The sequence below is a fragment of the Orcinus orca genome, chromosome 2 (assembly GCF_937001465.1).
Source record: "Orcinus orca chromosome 2, mOrcOrc1.1, whole genome shotgun sequence".
Taxonomy (NCBI): domain Eukaryota; kingdom Metazoa; phylum Chordata; class Mammalia; order Artiodactyla; family Delphinidae; genus Orcinus; species Orcinus orca.
In genome coordinates, this window is record NC_064560.1 from 110,059,417 (window position 1) to 110,082,789 (window position 23,373).

At 39.7% G+C, this 23,373-nt stretch overlaps 1 protein-coding gene across 1 annotated transcript in view; it reads left to right on the forward strand.

The window, feature by feature from the left end:
* Positions 1 to 23,373, forward strand: part of FBN1 (fibrillin 1) — a 254,971-nt gene that overhangs the window by 42,039 nt on the left and 189,559 nt on the right. The window contains exons 5-6 of the mRNA XM_004281306.3: positions 6,079 to 6,174; positions 10,016 to 10,111. Of these exons, the coding sequence (XP_004281354.1) occupies positions 6,079 to 6,174; positions 10,016 to 10,111 (192 nt within the window). The remainder of the gene's footprint in view (positions 1 to 6,078; positions 6,175 to 10,015; positions 10,112 to 23,373) is intronic.

A 23,373-nucleotide genomic window follows, 5' to 3' on the forward strand; every position in this document is an offset into this window, starting at 1 on the left:
AAGACATATGAGTTCTTTCTAGTTTTTTTGATTTTCAAACAAAGCTGCTATGAGCATTTATGTACAGGTCTTTGTGTGAATGTAAGTCTTTATTTCTCTGGGATAAACGTCCAGAACTGTAATTGCTGGGTTGTACTGTAGTTGCATATTTAGCTTTTCTAGAAACTGCCAGCTGTTTTTGGAGTGACTGTACCATTTTACATTCTCACCAGCAATACATGAATGACCCAGTTTCTCTGCATTTTTACCAGCTTTTGGGGTTGCCACTATTTTAAATTTTAGCTATTCTGATAGATATATAGTAATTACATCATTGTAGTTTTAATTTGCATTTTTCTACTGGCTTATGCTGTTTAACATCTTTTCCTGTGTTTGTCACCTGTATATATCTTCTTTTTGTTGTTGTTTTGAATTTTATTTTATTTTTTTATACAGCAGGCTCTTATTAGTTATCTATTTTATACATATTAGTGTATACATGTCAATCCCAATCTCCCAATTCATCCCACCACCACTTTCCCGCCACTTTCCCCACTTGGTGTCCATACGTTTGTTCTCTACATCTGTGTCTCTATTTCTGCCCTGCAAACCAGTTCATATATACCATTTTTTCACCTGTTGTATATATCTTCTTAAGTGAAATGTTTCTTCACATCTTTTGCCTAATTGGATTCTTAACTATTTTACTGTTTATATAATTTAAATACTAGCTCTTTGTCAGATATGTGATTTGCAAACATTTTCTCCCACTCTGTAGCTTGCCTTCTCATCTTCTAACAGAGCAAAGCTTTTAAAAATTAAGTCCAATTTATCAATTTTTCCTTTAATGGAAAAAAATCACGCTTTTGGTTTCAAGTCCAGGAACTCTTTGCCTAGCCCTAGATCCTGAACATTTTCTCCATTTTTTCTAAAAGTTATAGAGTTTTACATTTACATCTGTGATCCATGTTGAGGTACTTTTTGTATGAGGTGTGAAGTTGAGGTCTAGGTGTAGTTGATACCTGTGGATGTCTAATTGCTCCAACACCATTTACTTCTGAAAAGGCTATCCTTTGTCCATTGAATTACTTCTGCATTTTTGTTAAAAATCAGTTGGGCATATTTGTGTAGATCTACTTCTGGGTTCTCTGTTCTATTCCATTGATCCATTTGTCTGTCCCTTCTCCTATACGATACAGTCTTGATTACTGCAGCAATGTGGTAAGTTTTGAAGATTGAGTAGACTAATTTCCTCCCACTTTATTCTTCTTTTTCAAAATTGTGATTCTAGTTCCTTTGCCTTGTCTGTATCTACAAAAAAAATCTTTCTAGGATTTCGATAGGAATTGCTTTAAACCTGTGTGTCAGTTTGGTGAGTATTGGCATCTTTACAATTTGGAACCCCTTTTAGTTGGATAAAATTTTATCATTTTTAATTCACTTCAGTTTAGTTAGAATTTGGGGTGCTGGGACTCCCAACATGGATCCAAGCTCTAAGGGTGTAAGAAGGCCAGGGGAACAATTGTACAGCAGTGTGTTAGTGAGTTTGAGTGAGTGTGCTGCAACCCCATGCTGAAAGTGTAAGAACACTCAAAGGATGGGAAGGTGGTACTGTAGCTAGTCTGGAAGAAGTGACCTTGGAAAGATTTTTCAGGGTGGTGTGGGATTTCTATGAACAGGAATGAGCTCTTTGCTTTCTAGTTAGCCCTCTATGGAAGTGCCTTTATCACTGCTATCATGTAACTTGTCTTTCTCTGGACCATTTGCAGCTCTGCTAGGTTTTTTGTTTTGTTTTGAGACACTTTAGTGAAGTTGCTCTTCTAAGGCACCATAGATTATTTATGCACTTAAGGAAAATGTCATTGCTGTTATCTCTCCCAGTGAAAATTATTTCTATCCTGCAGTGACTCTGGTTGCCCCTATGGACTGTTTTCTCAGGTGTCAAGTCCAGAAGTTAGTCTAGCTGTTTAATTTGCCTTGCACTTTTCCTAGTGCCTACATTAAAATCACATGTTGCCATACAGATACTTATTTGCAAATTGCTCCCAGTGTTCTTTCTGCCCCTTGTGCCTGCCAAGATAATGGAAGTTTTTAGAATCAGTCCCAAGCTAATGCATCCCAAAGAAAATCATTACCTGAGAGGTATTTAGACCCAAGTGCCAGCCCTGCATCTCTCTTGTTCCAGTAGCGTGTTTACGTCACTCTCTTTTGGTTGGTTATTTTAAGAATTAACTTGTGCTGGGCTATAATCTAAAGAAAGTTTCTTCTACTCTTTCTGATACCTGGCAAATGGAGGGCATTCAGTAAATATTTGTTGAATGATTGAAATGACTGACTGACATCTTCTGGAATGAACATAAAATTTGTTTGGGACTCTATGTGGATACAGGTTAATGGCAACATTTTCTGTTAGTTCTAGGATGTTAAGCCTTCCTTGAAACCCTTTGAGGCTGTCTGCCCATCTTGGAGGGGAAGTTCTCCTCAGGGCCAACTGCACGTGGCAGCATAGACCTGTACACTGACACTTAAACTCCCCTAGTATTTTCAGTTTCTGGTAAAATCTTAACACAGATTGAGTTTAGGAATCTATTGTAACTTGAGGTATTTAGAGCATCATATGGGTTCAAGTGAAGCCCTTATTTTTTCAGTTGGCTTTTTCTAGCGACACAGAACATGGTCTCCTAATTGCCAGACATCTGGAATTCTTTGTCACATCAGAGTAAATTTAGAATATGCATCAATGGCAGGACTCAATCAACAATAAAACCAGTGTGTATATATATACTCTCTAAACTGTTTCTGCTGTGTAGTGAAGCTACAGATCTAGTTCTTTTATTTCCCCACAGAAATCCTGAGTGATCACTCCCACCTTTAAGGAAATACTCTTTCCCCTGCAGATCTAAGACTCACAAAGAATGCGAATTTGGTAAACATGTTCGTGGCAAAGCAGGAGATTAAGATGCTGTTATCTGTCGATGAGCTTTCCACCTCTGGCCCAAGGAGACATGGTACATTGGTTTATTTCGACCACTGGACTAACCATGCCTTACTGTTTCACAAGTCTGACTAAGTGCTTTTATTTTCTAAAGGAGAAAGAATAGTTTATGCTGGAAAAAGTTCACCTGAAAGACAGTGTAGGAAAAAGTGTAACAGCATATCAGGGAGGTTTTTATGATATTACATTTAAATGTAAGCTTACCATTCTTCCCAGAAAGAAGAATTCATTCTCTTTTTCAATTTGAACAAATAATGTAAAGTCACTATTTAAACTACTGTTAGCTTTTTTATCTCAAAGTAGCTAAATGGCTTTGTTGCTCATGTGGGAATGGAAATTAGCTCTTGGCATGAACCACTTTAATTGAAATCAGTTTGTGGGTTGAGTTCCTATGCTGCTTGACAGATGACATCATTTCCTGTGCTTTTCCCAACCCTCACTGTTTTGCTAAGATAGGATGAAGCTAAGTTTAACTTCAGATTTTAAAGCAACTGTACACCTTTTCCTGACCTACTTAGAACATTATCCAAATTTTTCATCAAATCATTTCTTTTGTATACTTGTAAATAGTTTTTTAGTTAAAAAAGCATTTTGGCTGAGACGTTTTAATAGAAATCATAGGAGCCTAAAATAACTGTTTTAATCAGTTTTCTGGGTTGGTTGATTTTTTTTTTTTTTACATCTTTATTGGAGTATAATTGCTTTACAATGGTGTGTTAGTTTCTGCTTTATAATAAAGGAGTTATTTCTGCTTTTATATATGGGGAAACAAAGATAAATAAATATATATATATATATATATATATATATTTTTTTTTTTTTTTTTGCGGTACGTGGGCCTCTCACTGTTGTGGCCTCTCCTGTTGCGGAGCACAGGTTCTGGGCGCAGGCTCAGTGGCCATGGCTCACAGGCCCAGCCGCTCCGTGGCACGTGAGATCTTCCCGGACCGGGGCACGAACCCGCGTCCGCTGCATCGGCAGGTGGACTCTCAACCACTGTACCACCAGGGAAGCCCTGTGATAAAAATATTTTTAATAGCAACCTATTGAGTGCTGTATAAGTGCTTAGGCAACTACACAGTCTCAGTGTTTGAGCATAGCTTTTGGTGTCATTATCATGGAGCATGAATTAAGTAAACAGAAATTAATTTAGCAAAGTTGTATACAGCACCTGTATACAGGCAAGGGATGCTCTGAGCACTTATGGGGATATAATTAATAATCATGATTCTTCCCACTCCCCACTCTCATGATGCCTTTAGACAAATGTGCTGGGGATAGGAGAAATAACTTAAAAAAAAAAGTTTGATTATATAACATATATTTCCAGAGAGAATTATTAAGTACTCTGGAGTCAGAACAAAGAGGGCTAGTATCTAGTGGGGGAGGGAGGAGAGAACAGAAATCAGAAAAGATCAAAGGAAAGAACAGACGTTTGCAGTGGGTCTAGGAGATAGGTAGGAGGATTTCAGTATTTGGTGAGAACTGTGTGTGTGTTATATGTTAGGGGTTGGGGCAAAGGGACAAAGTGACAGGTTAAAGAGGAGATTCGTGAAGAGACTAGCACAAAGTGCCAGGCATTTGGTACGGCACTCAGAAATATTTGTTGAGTGAGTGAGTGACTGATAAAGTACATTGGGGACTGAGTCATAGAATGTATTAGGAGCAGGCAAAGCAGCCCTGATAGGCTCACGGGAGGGCTTTGCATGTGAGATGGAGGGGTTCTTAATAGAGCAGACGTAGGGAGTCTTTGATGGTGTTTCAGGAAATAGGTGACCTGTTCTCGAAAAGGTGCCTCACTTTCAACCTGACTTAGCTCTTCAGTACTGTCTGAGGGCGTAGTAAGTATTGGGTTCCGGCACCTTCCTTCTCCCTGTTGTCATGCTGAGATTTGTGTAGCACTTGACGCAAATGGCCCCTTCTCCTGAAGTCGCAGCCTCTTTGGGATTCTGAACTGAGCATCCTAACAAGGGGTACTGAAGAAGGTGGCTGCTGGGAGGAGTCTCCTCTCTGCTCTTGGGAGAAGATTTGGACCCTGTGCTCCAAGAAGGCTTTGCATAAGAGCAAGCATAAGCAGCTGATTTCTGCTCTTACACAGAAGAAGGGCTTTTCGTCCCCTGATGTGAAATTGTTGAGCCTTTTTCTCTAGGGATTTACTCCCCCAGCTTGGAGGGCAGGGCAGAGTGAGCCAAATTTCCATGCCCAATCCTGGCCTCCTCGTATAGGGATGTGTCAACAATGATTAATTCGATCAAGCCTTTCGTCTTCTCCAAGTAAGGTAGTTGACTGTTTCTAGAGGACTAAGGAACAGCCTGGGATTTTGAGAGTGCCTAAATTACTGAAGCAGAGGCAGCAGAGCCCTGAAGGTGCCGGAGCCCGCACCACGCTGTCATTCTCTCTTCCAGGCGTCTTTCACTCCAGCTCCTTCTAGCGCCTCATCGTCTCAGTCTAAGTCAGCCCGCCTGCCCGTGGTCTTCCAGCTCTGGGTGCTGAAGCTCTCACACTTCTGTAGGTGACAGTGTGATAAAGAGTGCTGTGGGTCTTAGTTGGTTTAAGGTTACAGTTTAAACCAGCAGCTCTTTCTGAGCCGAGTCCAGCTGTCTCCGTTATCAAGCAGTCTTGTTATTAAATGCCGTTGTAGGTAATTTTTTCCCTTCTTTTTGCTGCCTCCAAATTTTCTTTTACCAACATTTCTTGGAATTTGTCACCCTGAATGTTTTCCTGCCCACCTACCTGGGACTCTGCATCTTTTAACAAGAAAATTATTGCCGTCGTAATCTTGTCTCGTCTGGTCCCTCAAGGCACTATTTTCTTGTTGGTATAAATTACAGAAATGACATTGAGTGATAAGTTCTGCTAAATTAGAGAAGTCATTGAGCATTATTAAAGTAAGTATCGAAGAAACAGTTACGTTGCATTGTAAATGATTTTATGCGCACAAAATGACATGTTTAGCATTGTCAATTAGGTTATTTCTGCATAAATATATGAATCTTGATGAACCATTTTATTTTCTCTTCACTGCAGATGAACTCGTGTGAACTGTTGCTATCTATGTGCTTAAATTGCAAAAATAAATCAGTCTTTTTTTTTTCCTTTTCAAGTCCAACACTGTAACATTCGCTGCATGAATGGAGGCAGCTGCAGTGATGATCACTGTCTGTGCCAGAAAGGATACATAGGGACTCACTGTGGACAACGTAAGTAAACCATAGTTATAAGTATTCTAGATGTTAATCTATAGAGACAAAGAGAATACAGAGATAAGTGCTGGTGGATCTTCTTTGAGTTCCTGGGACATGGCATTTTTAGAGATGTGCAGTGACTCTTACAGATGAACAGATCACTTACCCAACACACATAGTACCAAATTTCTGACTGGAACCTTGGAAATGGGTGGTTTGATTCATTTTTCTTTCATTTACCTCCAGTACACTGCTTACCTCATCTCTGATTTACACCCAGAGAATTCTTGTTCACTCCAGATGTATGCCTTCCGTTTGACTGCTCCACATCTCCACCATCTCTTGGATTTTCAATAAGCATCTCCAACAAAGTATTTCAAAACTCAACTTCATCTTTCTCCCCAAACGTGTTCTTTTTTCTTGACTATTGATGTCTGTATCTCTCTAGTTTCCCAATCTAGATTCTGCTCTTATAATATTTAGCACACTGCTGGCCAGTGTGTTTGTTCATTCACGAACACTGTTGATTGTGTGTCTACTCTGTATCAGCCCCTGTGCTTTGCTGAGATGAAAATTTCTCTAGAAGAGCTCACTTTTTATGACACTAAGAAGAATATATATACCCTGCAGAAAATTTAGAATAGTTTAAAAATATAAAAAATAAAATTTTCTACAATCCCGCCATTCCAGATATTACCTTTTAGTCCTTTAATGCATATTTGGTACGTGAGATCCATTGTATGCATAATTTTTCATATAACTTTTTTACTTAATATTTCATTAGAAGTATATTTCATTTCTTGAACATTTAAAAATACATTTTAATAGTTGCATAATACTCCATTATATATAGGTTTTACTGTTTATTTAGTGAATTGTTAATGATCAGCATTTATTCATGTTGTTTCCAATTTTTGCCATTGTATATGTATTTGCTATGATGAATAATGGTATTATAAGTAAATCAAAGTTTATGTAATACCCTCCTGACTGTCTATACACTGCAATATAGTAAGAATGACGATTAAATCTTCGGCAGCCCACAGCAGTAGCATGGAGGGAGGAGAGGTAGGACAGCCTCCCCAATGTGGGAGACCCTTGAGCTGAGTCTTAAGGGGTGGGTAGGAGTTCCCTTGTCAGATGATGGGAGGTGGGCCTTTTAGGCAGCCGGCACAGCATACGCCAAAGCAGCAGAACATGACATACATAGCATGGGAGGTCAGGCTTTGGCGTTGCTAGAACTTAAGTGCTGAGGGAAGTGATGGGAAGGAAGCTAAGGTCAGAATGGAAGTCATGGGCCATTGGAGTGCCTTTACACATACCGTTTTTTCACTCAAAGTAGAGCCAGGGAAGGGGAGTGAGAAGACAACGACCAACAACATTCATCTGTTGAGTATTTACTCTGTTTACTATATGCTAGGCACATGTTCAGACTCTTTACAGGCATTAACTCATAACTCATAACAACAGCCCTTTGAGGTAGAGGCCTTTTTTACCTTCTACGAAATGAAAAACCTGGGGCAGTAACTTGTCTAAGGCTGTACAGGGAGTAATCAGCAGAGTTGGGATTTGAACCCAAGCAGTCTAACTTCACAGCCCATGCATTTAATGCTATGAAATACTGGCCTATACACTTCACTTACAGTGGTTTACAATGAGAAAGACCACTGAGGCCAGAGTAGAGTAGGAAGAAACAGAAGCAGGAAGAATAGTACTAAGGCTATGGCTAGAGAGATGGTGGGATGGGGATGGATTCAAAGGCATTTTCAGAAAGGGAATCAGAAGGAGCTGCTGTGCATCTTCTGTTTCCTTTGATGCTTCCAGAGGGAGTAGAGCCCAAAGCCCAGTGCATGACATGCACTCAGGTAACACCAGTAGAATTAGAAAACCTTTCCTAGACTTCAGTTTCCTAATCTGTAAAATGGGAGGGTTGGCTTAGGCAATCTCAAAATTTCTTTTCTGCTTAAACCTCTTCATTCTCTCCTAACTGTAAATTAAGAAGCAAATTAGAACAATGAATATACATAAACTTCTCTAATTTTGTGATGATCAATGGACTACTGCTATAATTTTTGGCTATAAGGGGTTGTCTTAGTTCAAGTGCACTGATCCCAGTGGATGCTGAGACAGAATTAGATGCACAAGAGATTTATTGGGGAAAAAGCCTATGAAGAATCAAAGGGGGGCTTCCCTGGTGGCGCAGTGGTTGAGAGTCCGCCTGCTGATGCAGGGGACACGGGTTCGTGCCCCCGTCCGGGAAGATCCCACGTGCCGCGGAGCGGCTAGGCCTGTGAGCCATGGCCGCTGAGGCTGTGCATCCGGAGCCTGTGCTCGGCAACAGGAGAGGCCACAACAGTGAGACGCCCGCGTACCACAAAAAAAAAAAAAAAAAGAAGAATCAAAGGGAAAGAAAGCAGGAGTCAGGACAGAGGACCTTCACACCATGATGCAGGTCACACCCCTGGGCAAGGAGAGAGGGAAGGAAAGACTATCACGATTGTATAGAAGGAGCCTCAGACTATAGTGCAACTTCATGAAAGCCTTGGTCAGGCTGATAGGGAGCCTAGAATAAAGATTGCCCCTCAAAATAGTTTCATGATGGGCAGAAATGTCCAGTCTCCACCATGCTTAGTCATTGGGTGGTAGCAGCCAGGAGAGTGTGCCCTTGGCATGAACATAGTAGCGGATCTGAAGGTGTAGCAGCTTCAGGCTGTCGGCCAACTAAGCTCCTCACTGTAGGTTTTCTTGGAGGGAGATCTGAATGGCTCAACTCCATGACTGCCCCAGGGGTACAGGAAAAATGTGTGGGAAATATATGAAGGAGGAATTAATTTAAATGGAGGTGTTAGGGAAGCCTCATGGAGGAGTGAGGTTTGAGCTGGGCTTTGAAGAGTGGGAGGGACTGGCAAATTTGGCAGGGGCAGCCTACCACCTGTGGATTAAGATGCCTAGAAAGAGGCCATGCATAAGTGAGTTGCAGGAAGTTGTACGGAGAAGAGTTGTTCAGGGCATGAGCTGTCAGATCTTATTTTAATGCCTTTCTTTCTTTTTTTTTTTTTTTTTTTGCGGTACACGGGCCTCTCACTGTTGTGGCCTCTCCCGTTGCGGAGCACAGGCTCCGGACGCACAGGCTCAGCGGCCATGGCTCATGAGCCTAGCCGCTCCGCGGCATGTGGGATCTTCCCGGACCGGGGCACGAACCCATGTCCCCTGTATCGGCAGGCGGACTCTCAACCACTGTGCCACCAGGGAAGCCCTTAATGCCTTTCTTGACAAGTAAAAAAGTCCCTCCCTCAAGGATCTCTGGACTTATCTTACCAATATTTTCCAGAGATTCTCTTATAACATTTAATTGGGTCTTTATTATGGTACATAAATTACTGAATGTCAGTATTCATGTTTTGTCATTGGCAATTAATAGAGTGATTTAACATGCTGCATTTCTGTAAGGATGACAGTAGAGAGGCCAATGTTTTCCCTCATGAGAACCCTCTGGAAATTAAATATAAATCATAAGAAAAGAGTCAGGTTGCCAAAATGCAGTTCTCATCAGGGGTATCTCTTATAAACCACCATTTTAGGTGCAGAACTGAAAGCATTGCTCACATGCTTCCCAGGATGAAACTGTCAGCATTAACACAGGTACATACTCACGTATTCCAGGTAGTTTTACCTGAGTTGACTGAGGAACATCCGGGGAACTGGAACTGTACAGTAACTGTTTAAAACAAATACCAGAGTGATTATTTAGTGTTTTTATTGTTGTCCTTTCAGGGGACAGTAAATGTTACTTTATTAGCATCTACTATCAGATGAAGCCCATCAGCCTCTCAGCTCCTGTGTCCTTATTTTACAGCTGTCTGTGAAAGTGGCTGTCTCAACGGAGGCAGGTGCGTGGCCCCAAATCGATGTGCATGCACTTACGGCTTTACTGGACCCCAGTGTGAAAGAGGTAATTTTTTTTAATGTATCGGTGTAAAGATGTTGTAGTGGCTAAAGCTATGATTGATGTCAACATGCATTGGGTTCTTGTGGCTGCTTCGTAAATTTTGCTGAGCTTTGAGGGTGTTTCTGAATTGTCACTGGGAAGGTTCCTAGGATGACAAGACAATGGCCCTAAGTCTATGCATGTTATTCAGTAATTCTTGCCAGTGGACTGCAGGACTCAATAGTGAGCCTATGCATAAGTACCAGTTGGCATCAAGATAAAAAGAGGAAAATTTTCCATAGAGTAAGGATTGAGCTCATTATTATCCTAGTAAATTAGGGAGGTGGCTCCAAATAAAACATCTGTATGGCAAGGGGAAGAATCCAGAACGGAACAAAAATTGCACCTAAAGGTCTATTAGGACCTATTGGCTGTAGTGGTATACAAGCTCGGCATTTAAAGTTCACTAGACATACTGATTGCTGAGAAACAGTGCTTTCACACCTGTAGTTTATTCAGTACTCACTGCGGCCCACTGACATGTGTATAATCATCATCACTTCTCCGTCTGAGAAGATCAAGGCTCGGGGAGGTCAAGGGAGCTGCCTAAGGTCACACACATAATAAGCAGCTTTAATCCGAATGTGGGTTTTCAGTTTTCAAGTCTAATGTATACTGCTGCTCTTAATTAAAAGAGATTTCTACCTGATTTGCCTATGCATACAAATAGGATATTGAGATATATGTCAATGTGCAGTATTCTTAAATACCCACCGCCCTGACCTTTGCTTTGTTGATCATCTTGTCTTTACATTCATAGCCATGTTTTCATTGTTCCTAGTTTTATAGTGAAGATTTTATCGTGAAGATTTAGGAGGTTCCTTTCATACAAAACTGCAAAAATACTCATGAAAAATACCCATTGAAAAATACTCATGAACTTTTTAAACTTCAGTCATCACCTTTATCCAAAGTTGTATAGAGATCATTTTATTCTAAGATGGAAAGTAAAGATTCAGTAGCAAGTGTTGAATATATGTTATTTAAAAGCAAAGAGCACAGAGTGGTATGTGAGAAATTGTCTTCTGTTTGTAGTTTTATGAGTTCGTCTAAATTCAGTTCTTTGCTGATAAAGCAACAATAACTATTTTAGCAAGTAACTCTATTATTACTGGATAGATTATATTGTATCTCTGTTCACAAGGCCACTGCACGGTATGGACATGCGACGCATCATGGACTCTTGGCCGTTACATTGTACTTGGCATCATTTTGGAGTCCCTCTTTAAAACTGTTTCTCTTTACAACTTGATGTATTTTTATTGACTTGGAGCTAATGTATATCTAATGGTCTCAAGAGTAATAAAGACAACTGTTTTGATTAGGTAGTATCATTCTGTGGCCTTAGTATTTACTCAGTGATGATGATATAGGATTTAAATTGTTGAGATTAAAGTTGTTAACATGTAACTTGAACAGTGTGAAAATAATTCTGGAAGTGATAATAGTGGGCTTAATTTGTTTTAGAAAAATCACTAATAGAATGAAGTTATAGAGCATTTTACCTCTAAGAATCTGTTTAATAATTTGCTGCAAAGAATATTGATACCCATAGTTACAAATATTGATAAAACAGTCTAAAATAAAGAGGGCATGATATTTAACCATGCCACACTTATTTCTTCAAAGACTTGATCTTTGACCAAGATTAAGAAATGATGTGAATGGGTTAAGTTACTAAACTGCTAATCAAAACTGGCATATTACTTAGGGATTTCTCCAAATTTTGGAGTGTCTTTAACTGCTTTCCTCCGTGGTAAGGGTATCCTAAAATTTGCACTTAGGTGTAAATATATTTTGGCCCCATAGAATCTTCACAATAGTGATTATCTAAATAAAATTAATCCCTAAATGGCAGATTTTCAGGCATTTGTGGTTGTGGAGAGTCGGGAGGAAGCAGGCTCTCTTTAATCATTGTCCTTTGCCTCTTCTACCTGGGAATACAGAACCAAACCTTCAGTGGAGGAAGGGAAACATGAGTGTGATTTCTCTCACCACACGGGAGAGGGGAGGCTCTTTGATTCCAGGATTGTATTTCCATTTTTAGTCTTCACTGTTTTCTGCTCTTGTGGAAGTCATCTGCTTACCTCTTTAAAGAATTAGAGGCAAGATATCCTACTACTCAGACGAATGCTTGTGATTTCAAGAGTGATTAATAAAAATATAGGATTGAGTCAGGACAAATCCATCCTGAAGCATAGGGAAGTATTCAGTGTCACTTCTGATGGTGGGTTAGTATACTTACTAAGTTGTTCAACTATGTAGGCCAGTTGCATTATGTTTTAAATGGAATGTGACTTTTTATTTATTTATTTATTTAAAATAAATTTATTTTTGGCTGCGTTGGGTCTTCGTTACTGCGTGCGGGCTTTCTCTAGTTGCGGCGAGCAGGGGCTACTCTTCGTTGCGGTGTGCAGGCTTCTCATTGAGGTGGCTTCTCTGGTTGTGGAGCGCGGGCTCTAGGCACGTGGGCTTCAGTAGTTGTGGCTCACAGGCTCAGTAGTTGTGGCACGCAGGCTCAGTAGTTGCTCCGCGGCATGTGGGATCTTCCCGGACCAGGGATTGAACCCATGTCCCCTGCATTGGCAGGTAGATTCTTAACCACTGCGCCACCACGGAAGCCCTGGCTTTTTATTTTTAAAAATGAACTTCCAGGAAGTCTTTACTAATTTTCTTTCCTTCTTCTAGGAGGCTGAGCCCAGGGCCTCTTCTGCATTCTCTCTGAGCACTCTCTCCACATATCTTTTGATAGCACCTACCACATTGTATTGAAATAGCAGGTTTCCATGTCCATCTTCCCCATTAGAGTGTAAGCTCTTCAGCAGCAACTGTGGTTTCATCATCTTTTTTTTTTTTTTTTTTGCGGTACGCGGGCCTCTCACTGCTGTGGCCTCTCCCGTTGTGGAGCACAGGCTCTGGACGCGCAGGCTCAGTGGCCATGGCTCACGGGCCCAGCCGCTCCACGGCACGTGGGATCCTCCCGGACCGGGGCACGAACCCGTGCCCCCTGCATCGGCAGGCGGACTCCCAACCACTGCGCCACCAGGGAAGCCCGGTTTCATCATCTTTTAAATTCCTAAGCCAAGCTTAATGCGTGACGCCCAGAGTATGGCCAATAAATGTTGAACTGAATTTATTTTGAAGCACCAGAAAATCTTGAGATATGATTATCAGATGAAGAAAAAGTATCTCCTGGAAGTAATTGCTGCTTACCTACTTGTGGACAATTCTGGATATTTCTCATTGTTTCATTTTAAACAGAGCTTGCAGTGTTGAGTCCTAATTGAATTTGGCCCCATCTTTCAGGGCCACATGACTGTCATTTTTCAGTTGGCAAGGATGCAGAAAAGAAGGTATGTTTTGACTTAAGCCAGGTGACAATAAACAAACAGACAAACAACCTCCTATCACGATGTAATACACATGGAAAGGGACATTTCAAATGTGTTACAAGTACCTCTCAGGATAATCATCTTTGTCCCTGAGAGGTCTTGCAACTATATGTCTGCAGCCACATCAGAGAGCCAGTACAAGTGTAGACTATCCTTTGGGGGGTGATACTGGCAGGATTTGGATCACCTTAAGCTAGTAAATGAATCTTAATAACCCATGAACATAGTGTTTTGGTTTGTGATGGAGACAAGCAGTGGATCCATGGTTGAATTACGAATCATAACTTTCATTCAACAAATGCAGTCAGACTATGAAGCAAATTTGTCTCACTTGTAGCTTTTAGCCAGTAAAATATGTTTTAAAAACATTTTTTGGCTAGTCAGCCTCATTGGGCAGGTGACAATGATACTATTGCCTGCTATGTTCAGAGGAAGAAAAGAAGAGGCCTGTGGCTTGTTTGGCCTGTAATGTTTACTTTTTAAAAACTGAATGTGAGTACCTTTAGTTATAGTCTCTAGCTTGCCACAATCCCTACGACTCCCTATTGTCTTACATCCTGCTCCCTTTATTCATTAAGCTTACTTTTTAGCCCTTGTGGGCACTTGAGTTTGCCTCCTCCTGCTACTTTCTGTATCAAAGATTGCATCTCTTTGTGTTTTGTTTCACATGCCAAGTTTCTTTCATTGTTCTTCCTCTTATATATTTATTTCCTGTAAATTTGCATTTATGGTTTTCCTGATTGCCCCCTCCCCCTCACTTTTGCCTTCTCTCTGCTTGGGTCTTGAGCAACCAGTAAAACTTATCACTGCCTAAGCTCAGTGGTATGGTATTTTCGCATTTGTTATTAGAATATTGAAATGAGGTCAGTGCCTGTTTTGGCAATGATAACATAAGCTAGTTGGGTATTGCCATAGTTACTGCCAACGAGACTATTGGAAGCACACTTTCTCTTGCCATCTTGCCTCAGAATGCAGACTATTTAAAATCTTGTTAAATGCTCTTATATTAAACACAGTGAATCATGTGAGTGGATGAGACTTCTCAAGGTAATGAAAAAAGAGAGAAGAATGATGGAGATAGACCTGAACTTGGAGACGGGGTGGGGTTACTGATGAACAGGCCTGAGGAAGAAGAGAACAAAAGATAGACACTGAGAAAACATGGAGAGAGGCAAGAGAACTAGGGGAGCACTGAGCCAAAGAAACTAAAAGCAAGAAGGACTTCAAGAAATAGCTTGGCAGTTGTTAGACTCTTCAAGGATCAAGAAAGAATGAGAATAACAAAAGGCCCTTTGATGTGATAACAGGTGACATGGACTGGGTACTTAGAGGGGGCCAGACAGTATGCGGAACACTTGACTTTGGTGATTTGCAACAACCTTATGAGAAAAGTCCTTTAATGAGTCCCATTTTATAGAGGAGCAAACAGAGGCAAAGAGAGGTCAAAGAGCTTGGCCAAGGTCAGATAGCTTGTAAGTGGTACAATCAACAACTGAACCCAGCCGGTCTGGCTCATAAGCCTGTGTACATGACCACTGTGCCATACTTGGGTTTCACTCGGAAAGAGGTCATTAGTAACTATAGAAAATTTTCTGAGAAATTATAAGAAGAAATCTAGAACTAAGAGTTTTAGAGTGAAAGTTATGGAGTGGGGGGAAAAATCCTTTCAAGAAATTTGGCAAGGTAGGTAGTTTTCCTCTCTGGAGGAAGAGTTGAGCTAAGTTGCTTTTAAATCATTTTAAAAGCCAAGAGAAAGGAGTCTTGAGTATTGCTTGGGTGTATGTAATGCAGGGTTTGGGGATATTTCTCTGTTTGATTGATTCTGATATTTTAAATATAATAATCCATTCTTGGAGAGAGGATGATTCCTGTCTGTTTGCAGTACATAGAAATTGACTCCAAATGACTGAACCAACATTCTAAAATGTAGCCATAGAAAATGAATATTGTCGTTTAGTGCAGTTACCATGGAAGGTTATATAGTTTTCCTACAATATTACAACTCTTCGAGCCATATTTGGAAACTCTTTTTTGTAATTACCTTTACAGAGTCAGCAATTCATTCAAATGAGCATGTGACCATTTTTTTCCCTTTATGGGAGTCATTTGGGTTTTTAGAAACAGCCTAAAATAGTGTCGGTTCTAGTGACGACAGTCAATAATCAAACACATTAGTCGTTTGGGGTCGAAAATTGACGTAGATTAAAAAGCAGTGAAAAGAATTGTCTTGCATGGTTCTTAAAACACATGGAATTAGATTAATATTTTAATGTCAAACTTTATGTGAGCCAGAGTATGAAGCCTTTTGGAAGCATAAGTGCTAATAACAAGAAGTTTTCTATCATTACTCCATCTGGAGGTCTTCATTATGTACCGTCTGAATGTAAGCATGGACACGAATTCTTCGAAATCCTGAATCATTTGTTCAATGTTAAATTCCTACCCAAGTCTAAACTGTGAAGACAATACTTGGATTTTTCCCAAATCAAGAAAGTCTGTTGGCTGTTCTGCTGGCTATTATAAAAAGTATAGGGGAAAGCATGACTGAACTGATAGCTTTAAGAAAAAGGAACAATGGGGGGCAAATATGGAGTAGAATAAAAATCAAAGAACAGCAATAATTCATAGTCCATCAGAGAAGCATGACAATGAAGATGAACTAAGTCTGGTCATCATACTTGCCCTCTTAAGGGATTCCAGTATTAATGGAGCTGGAAAAGGCATTTCGTTTTTTGTTTTTCTCCAGCAATTGAAGAATAGAACAGAGGACAGGTGGGTTGGTTGTAATTCTCCCTCATTCTCTTATGTGCAGTTGATATATGAGCAACTCTGTTATCTTCATAACTTAGCTCCCCTGATGATTCACGAATGATGGTTTTGCACAGGGATCTTTTTTAATGATTTCATAGAAGAGAGTTCAAAAAGCTATCCTGAAAGCAGTTGATAAGCATTTATTTTGTAAAGCCAAAAAAGCAGTGTCTGCATTGTGTCTAATGAATGGAAAAGACTAACATATAATGATCCAAATATATAAATAACCAGGTGGTGCATTTCAGATACATTTGCCTCATTAAAAGAAAGTAGAATCATGGCCTGCTCTCAAAGGGCTGTCTAGAAAGCTTCATGGAATCAAGTGCTGATTTTCTTGTGCTTTTTTTCCTTGCCGTTTTTCTGGAAGGTGTTAATGAAATGTTTGGAAATAAATTTTACAGCGCTGCATTTATGACGCTAATTTAACATAATTTTATACTTTAGGCAGCTATTATTAAAGTTCCCAGAATAAATGCCGTAGGCTAACTCCCATTCTCACAGTGTCTTTGGAAGGCAGAGCTCTGAGAACTATGCTTATTTTCTTTTTTTTTTTTTTTTGGTATGCGGGCCTCTCACTGCTGTGGCCTCTCCCGTTGCGGAGCACAGGCTCCGAACCCACGGGCTCACGGGCCCAGCCGCACCGCGGCACGTGGGATCCCGCCGGACCGGGTCACAAACCCGTGTCCCCTGCATCGGCAGGCGGACTCTCAACCACTGCGCCACCAGGGAAGCCCAATGCTTATTTTCTTTTCTCTAAAAAGGTAACAAGTAATAAACTGTTGTTTCTAAAAAAATGTTGAAGCCCTCTGTGAGCCTAGCTTTTGGTATTTAGTCTAAATGGAAAGTAAATACTAATGTGTAGATAGCAGAGGCAGAATGCCTTAAGTGTTACTATGCATCTAAAGTGGTATTGCAACATTTCTCAGTTGGTGGATCATTGAGTAAACTTGATTTTCCTAAAATAGTTCGAGGAAATACATCTGTTGACATAGTCGTTCAGTTTCTGTGGTTGAGGAGCTGTGTGCAAGCAGGGAACGTATGCTACCATACCATGCACACCAGCAGGACTGGTGGGATGCAATCATAAAGCAGTTTAATTTTTGTCTCGCACTCACTGTCTCTCTCAGTCCACTCAGTGGGCTACTTTTTCCCCTGCTGGGGGATGAAATTTTCTGGTCCTTTTCAGACTTTCTCCCCTGCGGGTCTCTCACGTGAGCAAAGGCATCTATAGTTGACTTACAATGTTGTGTTAATTTCTTCTGTACAGCAAAGTGACTCAGTTTTTTATATATATATATATATATATATATATATATATATATATATATGTATATATACACTTTTTTTTTTTTTTTTTTTTTTTGTGGTACGCGGGCCTCTCACTGTGTGGCCTGTCCCGTTGTGGAACACAGGCTCCGGATGCGCAGGCTCAGCGGCCATGGCTCACGGGCCCAGCCGCTCCGCGACATGTGGGATCTTCCCGGACCGGGGCACGAACCCGTGTCCCCTGCATTGGCAGGCGGACTCTCAACCACTGCGCCACCAGGGGAGCCCTATACACTTTTTCATATTCTTTTTCATTATGGTTTGTCACAGGATATTGACTATAGTTCCCTGTGCTATACAGTAGGACCTCGTTGTTTATCCATCCTACATGTAACAGTTTGCATCTACTAATCCCAAACTCCCATTCCTTCCCTCTCCTCCCCTCCCTCCCACAAGTCTGTTCTCTATATCTGTGAGTCTGTTTTTGTTTCATAAATATGTTGATTTGTATCGTATTTCAGATTCCACATATGGCATCTATGTTCTTATTGGTTGCTTACATTTCCTTCCTCAACCCGGGGTGACCCCTGGTACCTCCAGCCATCTGAGGCCTCTGCTGCTCTCGGAGCCCTCTGAGAAAGAATCTAAGCTCACTCCACATCAGCTTTCTCCTACAGTGGCCCACAACTAGTTAGCAGGAAACACTCATACATTTTTTTCGGCCACAATGAATGGCCAGAGTGCAAACCAACTTTGACATGGTAACAGCCTCTCCCATGAACCATGTCTGAGCATCTGGCCAGCCAGTTTCCAACCGTGAGACCCTCTGCAGTCCACAGCGTCCTCCAACCTGTTGTGGATACATAACACACATCGTGCAGTCTGAGCATTCTCCTTGAAGCCCCTTTCATGACTTGTCATCACATGTGGTCTTCCACCAGTTTCCTACAGAGAGCTCGTGACGTTTCAGCCCTCTCCCAAGTAACTCCCGTCCCATCTCTTATTACCTCGGATGTTTTGATATTCTTGATAGGCATGAGTGTTTAAGAGCCCTGTGACCAGATCGTCATCACATCCTTCGCAAATTCTGCATCATAGTGTCACCCTTGACTTAGAATATGGCATCTGTTGTCTTGTGCTCCAGTTCAAGTATCCATTGTAACATCCTCTAATATTATCAAAGTGAATAATTGAATAAGCTATTAAATTTGGTGTTAAATTTGGTATCATGGTTTAATCTTCAGGGACAGTTTTTTAACTTTATTGGGGTTTTTTCTTTTCTTTTTGCTCTTGTGAACTTTAAAAAAAGATGAAACTAGTTTTTATCAGTAGCCACATTTAATATTTGGACCACTTTTCCGTTTTTGGATACTCAGAACACTAGAGCAGCACTGACTAATAGAAATATAATGTGAGCCACATATGTAATTTTAACTTTTCTAGTAGCCACATGAAAAAGTAAAGGGAAACAGGTAAAATTAATTTTAATAATATATCTTATTTAACCCAGTATATCCAAAAGTTTTATTTTAATAGGTACCCAATATTAAAAATTACTGAGATATTTTGCATTCTTTTTTCCATACTAAGTCTTTGAACTCTAATGCCTGTATTATGCCACATCTCAATTTAGGCCAGCTAATAGCCACATGTGGCTAGTGGCTACCATATTGGATAGCACAGTCCTAGAGCTTTGTTTCTAGTCACATCATCACTCACCTAAGGTCTCTATCAGGTCTCTTCCTGCTGCTGTTTATTTAACTTTTAAGAAAGCAGCATCTTAGAGAATCATAGCCTATGTTGGTATGTAAAAGTAAACCAATTAAAAAAAAAACACAGAGCTAGGGACCTCAGATTAGAGTCTAATTTCTCGGGATATTTGTCTAAGTGGAGTTTTGTTCAAATATAAGTGATAAATGAAATCTCTTGTAGTCATGTCCATTAGATATAACAACTGTAGCAAATATTTCATAAAGGCTCAGCCCTAAGCTAGGCACTAAGATGGAATCAGAAGGGAGTATACAGTTCTTGTCATCAGGAACTTAAAACTATTTTTTGGAAAGATAGAAATACATCTATGAAAGAGTTTAAAAAGCAGGGCAAAGATTTATTTAGTTAGGCAGAGTAGATGAGGGAAAGTGCTACAGATGAAGGGAAGAGACAGTACCAAGATGCAGAGGCTGGAATTGACCAGGGGAAAAGGGAGGAAACAGTCGCCCTTAGGAAGTCCCTGCTATGCCAGACTCTCAGTGTTTGGAGACCTCCTAGGAGAGAAGAGGAGGGGGGCATGATGTCAACTTGCTTAACTCCAAAGAAGGAAAGGCCTATTTCAAGTCTCTCTGTGGTGCCCTTCTATTCTACTGAACTGTGCTTCTGCACAATTTCTATATGAGGCATGGTACTGGGATTTAAAAAAATTCTCCTTTGTATATATAACTTAGTGGGTGGACTGGTCTATTTCTGAAACTGTTTTAGCTTAATCCTATGGATAGGAGTCTGGAGACCCTACCAGTTTTATATGCTCAATTGAGAGTCCTATGCTTAGTGTTTACGTTCCTTAGCAGTTATAGCCTCTAGAGAATCTGTGCTGCTTTTGGTTTATAAATGTATATTAAACAAATATATGGGACTTTGTGGTCCAGATGATGTGCCAAAGTACTTTTTGCAGAACATTAGTCCCATGGGGGTTCCATGAAGTGAAGTTTCCATGGTCAGAAGGATTTTGGAAACTATATACCATGTCCTCTTCTTGAAGAGGCACTGGGTGTGTTAGCATATTAGCTCTTGGGAGTCCTGTAAGAAGGTAACTCTTTTTACATAGTTTAACCCACACTTTCAAATCTATTAATTTTAGAATTAATTAATTTAATTTATAAATTAAATGTAATCCCTGGGGTTTGGTTCTTAAATATTCTAAAGTATGATGATGAATGGATAAGATGTGGTGTATAAATACAATGGAATATTACTCAGCCGTAAAAGAATGAAATTATGCCATTTGCAACAACAGGGATGGACTCAGAGAGTATCATGCTCAGTGAAATAAGTCAGACAGAGAAAGACAAATACTCTATGTTATCACTTATATGTGAGATCTAAAAAACAAAGTAAATAAACGTATATAACAAAACAGAAACAGGTTCACAGATATAGAGAACAAATGAGTGGTTATCACTGGGGAGAGGGAAGGGGGTGAGGGATGAGATAGGGGTGTGGGATTAAGAGATACAAACTACTATGTATAAAAGAGTTAAGCAACAAGGATATATATCATACAGCACTGGGGAATATAACTGTTATTTTATAATAACTTTAAATGGAGTATAATCTATAAAAGTATTGAATCACTATGTTGTACACCTGAAACTAATATAATATTGTAAATCAACTATACTTCAATTTAAAAAAATACAGTATGACTTAGGCAAAGTGAACTCTTCCATTAAATAGTGATAAGTTCCTGGTTCTGAAAGGTTTGATGCGGTTGGCATGCATACCATCTGGTTCTTTTCAGTCCTTGGGAGTACTACTTACCAGAACTAGCAGTATCAGATATTCTTGTAGCTAGAGCTTCCTTTTATAGATTGGTTAACTTCTCTTCTTTCAAAGTCAAGATTAAGATGTATTCCTTCCCCAATCCTTTCCTGACCATAGGGAGCTCCACCACCAACCCCATCTATGTCGTTGCAACTTGACTGACATCACCACCTCTGTCTGCCTGGACCCCATTCACATTTCTATTTGACAGTTAATGCATGTATTAAACTTTTGGTATTTGTCATACACTTTAAGCCAAATCAGCCACGTTAGTATTTTTACTTCTCTAATTAATTCTTGTTTTTCTTGCATTTTATTACATTTTTAAATAATTGGGTGATCTAGTCCTTATCTTTGGGGTTATATACTGATGGGTTTCAATGTTGTTCACTAAGAGGCGAGGAATGAGTGTATTCATCTTGTCAAAAAACTTTTTTCCGTGACATTGATTTTTGTGTTGAAATACTTACATCAGCATAAAAATATCTAGAATCCTATTTCATGGCTTTTAAGAAGGCTTATAAGCAAGTTAAAAATATTTTCTTCACTAAATGAAACACAAATGACATTAACTTAAAATATAGAAATATGTATATACAGAAAGATGAATATATGTGAATATTTTATATATATTCAGTATTTTCTTTAAAAGTTAAATTCAGCCTATTAGACCCCACAATTTGGGAATTACAAAATGTGCTAATCTAGTTCTAGTTTGGGAGCTAATAATATGCTGATTTATATATAGTCTTCCAGCCAGGCTATGATCCCTCCCATAGACCAAAGAACAAAAACTGTATCTGATACTTCTTGCTACCTCATTGAGTACCAAGCCCAGTGCTATGAAGAGAGTAGGTGTTAATTTACTTAATTTAACTGTGGGATCTCGAGGTTGATGAGAGAGAGTATTTAAATGTGAAATATACTTTAATACAATTTTATATCTGCTTAATACAACATTTTTTTAAAAAGTACTCTGAAAACAGTACCTACAAATACATCTGTATCCTATGGAAATATTAGTATAGCTATTGATAATTGAAGTATGTGGGAAGTGAATTCTGTAGGACACATGAAAGGAAATGTTCTCCAACTTTCCTACCATATTCCCTCTGCAGCAATCCCTTTCCTCTGAACTGTTTCGGAAGAGCTTTATAAGTAAACAAGAGGTTGGAATATTTATTTCCTCTGGAAATAAAGAAGGTTCTAAAGGTGCACTTCATAAAATAGGCCCATTTCTATCTCTCTCCCTGGAGAGCCCTTATCCTCCTGCCTGCCTTAGGAGACATTGTTGACTTTCACTGTTGGACACTCAACTAGGTGAAAAGAGAAGACTTGCTGGTTTGGGGGCAGATTTTACCTACATTGAAAATGTTCTTTTAAATATGTATTAGCTCTTAAGGATCATTTCTTTCCTAACATCCCAGTGGAAAAGCTTATATTCTGTTAGGGATTCTGGTGAAGTAGGCTTTAAATGAAAACTAGTGAACTTTAAAAGACAAAGGCAAAGCCGTGACCCTCCAGAAACAAATTTTGATTCGTTCTCTGTATAATGGTTTGTAAGCTTCACTTGTAGAGTGGGGAATATTTTAGAACTTTCTTGTTGCTCTGAGAAACATAAAAGAGCAGAGGCATACATCCATCTTAATAATATAAAGCTGGCTTTGGAAAGCAGTGTGTAATAGAAGTTAGAATTGCCCTCTTTGAGGAAAACAACCTTTAAATACTGTAGAATAGTCTCTAATTTTAAAAAAAATAGCATTATGTGGAATTGGATAGAGCTATCTCTTTTCAGACCTTATTTAGTATTTACTTCTTTCTACATTTTTCCACAGTGCCAAACAGAGCGAGCTATCACAAAACCAAACAGAAGGTGATGACTCTGAGAAGTCATTGCAGCCCTTTACTGAGTCAGCCTGAAGTGTGCACAGGCCTCCTCTGTTCTCATGCCTCCTGAGTTGTTATTCTTTTTTTTTTTTCCTGAATGAGAAGAAATGATAGGGAAATTGTTTTCAAAACTAAATTTTATTCCAAAGGAGTCCTCATTCCAACTTGTCAATATCACATGACAATAATTTTTAATGTCTTTAAGATACCTAATTAGGAGATATTGTGCTTTATAAATTACCCCACCATTCCTGGAAAACTGGTTAAGAACTCAGAGTCTGAAGAAAATCCTGCCACTTCTTGGCTGTGAAGTCTTGTCTCTCAGCCACGGTT